General features: G+C 37.4%; 1 protein-coding gene across 1 annotated transcript; it reads left to right on the top strand.

The window, feature by feature from the left end:
• The first annotated feature begins 50 nt into the window (after nt 1–50).
• LOC117324613 (tripartite motif-containing protein 2-like) lies at nt 51–4,008 on the top strand. The gene is made up of 2 exons (XM_033880535.1): nt 51–288; nt 1,981–4,008. Exon 2 carries the CDS (start codon nt 2,011–2,013, stop codon nt 4,006–4,008), a length of 1,998 nt encoding a protein of 665 aa, XP_033736426.1. The 5' UTR covers nt 51–288; nt 1,981–2,010.
• The last annotated feature ends 2,904 nt before the right edge of the window (nt 4,009–6,912 follow it).

The following is a 6,912-nucleotide window of genomic DNA, read 5'->3' as shown; positions in this document are numbered from 1 at the left end:
CTTGTCGAATTCAGAATGATTATTTTCACCTTCAAGGGAAATACAAAAGTAATAGATGTACGATTTTATTTGTATTTATTATTTTTTCTGTTTTTTTCATCCGCCCCATCGGATGTAAATACGGTAAATCAGAATAATATCAAAGCGGATATCGCGTCCCGGCAATCCGATCGTAATTTTAAATTTCAGTATCACGCGAGATGAGCATGACCTCGCGGAGGCGGTACTTCTAGTACTATAGACCCTATGCCCCTGTTGTAGAGCGTCGAGGACAATATATCAAAAGACGTACGTACCACTTCTTTTCAATTCAAACTGAGTATTCAAAGTAACTAGCTACTATATTACTTACCGCGAAAAGACGTGCAAATTAACTTAGTGTTGAACATTGTTATAGCGATGTCATATAACAACGATAGATATATGGAAAACGAAAGTGTATTACTTTATAAATAAGAATACTAACTTGTACTTTATCTAATTTTAAACGCTTTATTGACATTAAAAACTTTGCAAATGAAAGCGATTGAAGAACATTTCTATCTTTTCACATCCCTTTAAAGGTGAAAATTCTATTTGATAGAATATCTGTTCGGTGTAATGCTAAAAATGACCCTGGGGAAAGTACCCGGGGTCATTATTCTACGTAGAGAAATTTTACCCGGACAGCCGTAGGAAAAATTACCCATGGTTGTTAAAAAATGACCCGGAAACCGGATCAAATTTGTACGGTATAGTTTTTCTTTAGGAAGAATATCGTAAATATGTTGAGTTTGCAGTAAGTTTATTCAACGAAGTTCTTCATCGAAAAAAAGTTAACTGATAGTTTTCTTAATAAATAAAACTAATTTCGCATATTATTTTAAACACACACAAACACATACACCATTTAAATCGCCCACCGTGCACTAGTCTTCTGCAGGATACAGATCACACATTTTTGCTATCGTGCATACATGATGATACATACGTTGTGCGGTCCCAACTTAACGAGAGAAAATTCTCACTCAAGTCAGCAGGACCGGGCGAATATTGAGTTATCAGAGTTAATAAGGTAAAACTTTAACAAACACATTTTCACTCCGAGGGAATCGAACTCATTAACTTTTAATTTGGAGGCCTAGGGGGTATTTTTTTCTACCGTTGAATAATGACCCCGGGTACTTTTTGTATGTCCGGCGATCTACATTTTTCGAGAGATCTCTTTGAAAGTTGGAATTCATTACAATTATGATATGAAGTATACACATTGGGAATGTATATTGCTCCGTCCCTTGGTACTCTTGTATTTAGGCCGACCCAATAGAAAATTATCATTGATGGAAACCCCACCTCATTTGGTGGTTATTCTATTTGATGGTCCGTCCGTCCGTCGGTCCGTCCGGTCTACACTAGTGTTTGTCCTGCGATCTCTTTGAAACTTGGTATACATTACAACCATGATATTAAGTTACATAAAAGGAATATATTGCTCCGTCCCACAATACTGTGGTTTTAATTCTAATTCTGATTTAGACATATTTAATTTGCAACTATAAAAATGCGATCATACGGACACAAGTTGAAAACTGATGGTACTTCGTCTCCCGTAAAACATAAATGATGAATTATACATATGACCGCACATTTTCAATAAAGATAATGATGAACAAAATCAAAATTTACCCTTATCATAAAATTTACAAAATATATATCGCATCATGCAGTGAATGTACCGACATGTCTATAAAATGTATGTTCATATACAAAAGTGTTATATACCTTGTATAACTTAATTGAGATTCAATTGATAAGAGGGATTATAAGTTATGTACATGTGTTTATTCATAAAATATTATTATGACAGAAATGACCAGTATATCAGCATAATGATAACTAGCTGACAGTAGACCACGTACACTGTATACCGCGTGCCACCCACTGAAGCTCCACAAATAGCACCGCAACTTTTAATTCAAAGACTTTATCAATGTTTTATAGGAACACGACCAGGATTGGAGTTCAAGTGTAATGGCAGAAGGAGGTCCTCAGCCGACACCTCCAGACAATCCGTCTGGGAACTCACATCTTCTCGACTGTCCCATTTGTCTGGAACAGTTACGGCAGCCGAAGTGTCTACCATGTCACCATTCCCTTTGTCAGGAATGCTTGACCAGTTACATCATCAGCGAGGTGTCGGGGACAAGTGATACGGCGGTGTCCTTCACCTGTCCGGTATGTAGGAAACTAACCCACCCTTTGAACAAATCAGAAGACATGGAGAACTGGGCCAAGCACTTTCCGACCGACATCGCTGTCATCGAGATGATAGAGTTGAAAAACAGGTCATCGGAACCACATTACTGTATGCCGTGCCAGAGGAAAGGGAACATGATGACGTCAGCAAAGTTCTGGTGTAAAACAACTCAATCTTTATTCTGTGAGTCATGTAAGGTGGATTTCCACGATATGATTCACATTAACTGTGATGTTGTAGATATAACAGAGACGAAGAGTTTCCTTCTGAGCCAGTCAACATCAGACAAGATTTGTAACAAACACAAGGAAAAGATGGATTACTACTGTGAGGACCACAAATCCATCGGCTGTTGTAAATGTATAACAGTTGGCCACAGGAAATGTGACGCTGTGGCCACGACAGAAGAATACTGTGAGAAACTGACCAGTGGTCACTGGCTAGAGATGAGGAAATCACTACAAAAAGGGGAAAAGGAAATGGAGTCACTGGTAAAGGACTTCCACATACAACTCCAAACTATTGCAGACGGCAAAGACACAGCAATGAAAAACATTGACAACCTACAGGAACAGATCATTAATCGTATTGAAGAGATGAAAAAGGAAATCACAGATGACTTGATAGCTAAGTATATAGAGGAGAGAGAAAAACTGAAGGTGTCCAGTCAGAAGTGTGAACGACTGAAGGTCGCTATACAGAATACACTAGAGTCGTCCACTACAGCCCAACAGAGGAATGACCACATGGACATGATCCTGTTGTACCAACGAGGTCAGGCGGAGGTCGAGTCGTGTAGGGATTTACTGAGAGAGGTACAGACATCACTTTCATCCATCAGTATTGAGCATGAAGCTGATCTCCACATGACAAGCCAAAGCCCAGCTTTGAGTTTTGGAAAAATCATTGTCCGAAAGCAGCTACAACATATTCCAGCTGATACAAATGCTTTCGCTAAACCTTTATCTGAGCGTGATGTCAAGGAGTTAAAAAAGATTTACATTAAATGTCCATCCGATGAGTACGATTGTTCTTCCCGTGGAGTTGTTTACCTACCAGATGGACGAATTGTGGTGGGAGATGACGGAAACAATAAAATCAAGCTAATCGACACAGAAGGAAATGTTGTGGACGAGTTGAAGGTGAACGGAAGTCCCTATGACATGTGTATGGTTGACAACACCACCGTGGCGGTCGCTATGTACAGCGGTCCCAGACGTATCTGTTTAGTAACAGTCGCACCCTCTAAACTTATTCTGGCATCTGAAATAAATATCGACATAGAATGTTACGGTATAGCGTACAGAAATGGCGAATTCGTCGTCAGTTCAGGACGCAATGTGTTCACTGTGACTAAGGACAGTCCACGAGCGATGACACGCCAGATACATGAAAGTTCTAGTACAGTATATGCATTGTCATATGATTTAAATCATGGAAAACTCTTTACCGCTCACTACACAAATCGCACTGGCAGAGTGGTTGTTGGTAGACTGTCCTCAGACAACACATACTCCAGTGCGTTGAAAGTTGGTGTTGTGAAGTACGCTGATGGCGTGGACGTCGACAGGGAAGGTAACGTGTATGTCTGTGGCCACAGTTCCAACAACGTGATACAGATGTCCGGGGATGGAACAAACGTCCGGGAACTATTAACGACAAAGGACGGTATCGCTTGTCCTGAAGCCATATCCGTATGTGGAGACAAACTTGTACTGACTAATGTTTCTTCTACAAAGTATAACTATATCACAGTGTATCAACTTGTTTGACTCGTTATACAATGACTCAACATCTAGTATCGCATTCGCTTGATGTCTGCCATTGGAATTTGGTTATTTCATTCGATGTTGTTTGTGTAACATAATTTTATTGTGTGTACATTACATATATATATGGGTCAAAAAAGTAATATTAGCGGTTATAATCCGGGTAACACTGGATCCTTGGAAAAAGTTCGTATGCAGGATACGAATTACTTAACAGTGTGGACATACATGTATAATTTGTCAAGTAGTAACAACGACAGTACAGACAAGTAAATTGTCATATATATATATATAAAGGGTGCTGTAGATCGTGACTTCGAGGCCCGGTAAGGGCACGAGTCATCAAGTTGCCTTCCTTCGTCAATTGTGTTACTATGTATATATAATATGTTTATACACACAGTCGGCAGCCCTCATTTCTGTCTGTGTCAGTTTTTAACTATTTTCAATTTATATACATTTATATGTCATCATGTACGCAAAACCTGTTCCCCATAGGCCTACCAAATAACCACTTCGTTGCGAAGGCTTAGAGATTTTCATATTTTACAAAGGATATAATATGAATATTCCAAAGCTACTTAATGCAATATTGAAGTGTTTGTGTGTGTATTTTTTCCTTAATCTTTTGAGGACCATTGACAAACAAGAGGGAATTAACAGACTTTGGCTGAATTCATCTTAATGGGAAAATACCAGCCATCACTTCAACATTAAAACTTTAACTAGTGTATTGTCATGGTAACTGTGGACACAGAGAGGTGGCCATGAGGCACATTGTGTCGATAATAAAACTTTATTAATGTATTATGTCGATAATAATACTTTATTAATGTATTGTGTCGATAATAATACTTTATTAATGTATTGTGTCGATAATAATACTTTATTAATGTATTTTGTCAATAATAAAACTTTATTAATTTATTGTCATTTTAACCATAGAGACTGTTCGAGAGGTTCCATCGTTGAAAGTTGTATGGGTCATTATTAAATTGTATGATTGCAAAGTGAGTTAACATATCGCCTTAAAAGAATGATGCAACAATATCATGCTTAAAGATATTTGTCTGATGTATTGTTTCAGTTTAAAATCTTTAGGAATAATGATTGAAATACTACTGTTGATATTGTGAGGGTGATATAATATATATTATTATATCATAATGGTCTGATGAAAGTAACATTGTGTTTTACAAACAAAACAATATGCATGCACTAATATCAGTATATATATGGTTACTTGGGTATAATGGTATACAGTATACTACTAAATACATGATAGGCTATAGATGGAGTACACACATCTTTTTATGTTTTGGAAGGTTCTTTTTCTAAACACATATACTTGCCATTGTATCAATTAAGTTTTCAAAGGATTTTTTGTTGAGAACATGACATAAAAAAACTAATGGAATGTTCAAATGAATAAATAATGGTGAGTTCTATCATATCGTTTATTTCTTTTTGTTTATTATTTTAAATGGCCTATTAGGCGATTATGAAATTTCATTGACAAACAATTTAGACTGCAATATGACATCACAATAATGATAATAAGACATTAGCTATTACACCAAGTGTAACAGGGAATTCCAAAAAAGGAAAAAAAAAAAAAAAAAAAACACCTGTTAACCTACCAGTTGGACGAATTGTGGTGGGAGAAGACAGAAACGATAAAATCAAGTTGATCGACACAGAAGGAAATGTTATGGACGAATTGAAGGTGAACGGAAGTCCATGACATGTGTATGGTTGACAACACCGCCATGACGGTCGCTATGTACATTTATGTTTAGTAACAGTCGCACCCTCTAAACTTATTCTGGCATTCGAAATAAACATCGACAAACGGTGTTACGGTATAGTGTATATAAATGGGGAATTCATTGTCTGTTTAGGAGGCAATGTGTTCACTGTGACTAAGGACAGTCCACGAGCGACGACACACCAGATACATGGAAGATCGATTCTAATACATCATTCGCGTTACCACATGAATTAAAACATTGTAAGCTCTTTAGCATTAACTGAGGGCTTGGTCAGCTAAAATTGAGGAACAGTATCCAAAATGAAATTATTCTGTCCAAATTTGATCCGAAGCAAACATTGGATGAAGGGGATCTTACTATGTTTAACAATGGATCTGGCTCCCCATAGGTGGTGTGGATGATTATTGTATTGATATGATTTAACAGTTTAACACTTTTCAACTTCTTCTTTCCAACACAGAAAGTTCTTAAAACACAGGATCTTAAATATGTGTCCGTTACACGGAGTCGGAAAATTCCAAAACATGTATTGTATGATACATATAATATACATGATGAAGGCCAAAGGTTGGACATTTGAGCCAAGTCCATGTGGCTTCATCAATATTCCTTACCTGAAGAGCATCCCTTAAGACACCAGTGTTAAGGAAACTTTACTCATATTCTGTAATGTTTTTCAATGAAATGTTTAAAGTCGAGGAATTGCCTTCCCCACAATTACGGAAGGTTGACAGTGTAGCGTATTGTATACTGTCAATGTGATTATTTTCGCGGAGGGTTAATTTCGCGATTTTAATATGTAAACTATACGCGTGGGGGTAATTTTCGAGATCGATCTACTTTCGTAGTTTAAGATTACGCAAATTGATATCAAAATAACAAGCGTGGGGGAAATTTTTACGAACAAAATGAGAAATTAGCGTAAATTCTCCCCTCGCGTAAATTTCAGCGTTTACAGTAGTGCAATCAACTGTGGGTATCCGACGAGACCCCCATCGCCGATGCATGAACCATTAATGTAGTCTTACCACATAGACCTATCTAATCCTTCTCAAAGTCTTCCTCAGAGGCCTAGCTAATTCTTTTTAGCTCCAGATACGGGTATGAATATGTTCAGTAAACATTCAAATCTATC

The sequence above is a fragment of the Pecten maximus genome, chromosome 3, assembly GCF_902652985.1.
Source record: "Pecten maximus chromosome 3, xPecMax1.1, whole genome shotgun sequence".
Classification (NCBI taxonomy): Eukaryota; Metazoa; Mollusca; class Bivalvia; order Pectinida; family Pectinidae; genus Pecten; species Pecten maximus.
This window is presented reverse-complemented; position numbering and strand designations above follow the sequence as displayed.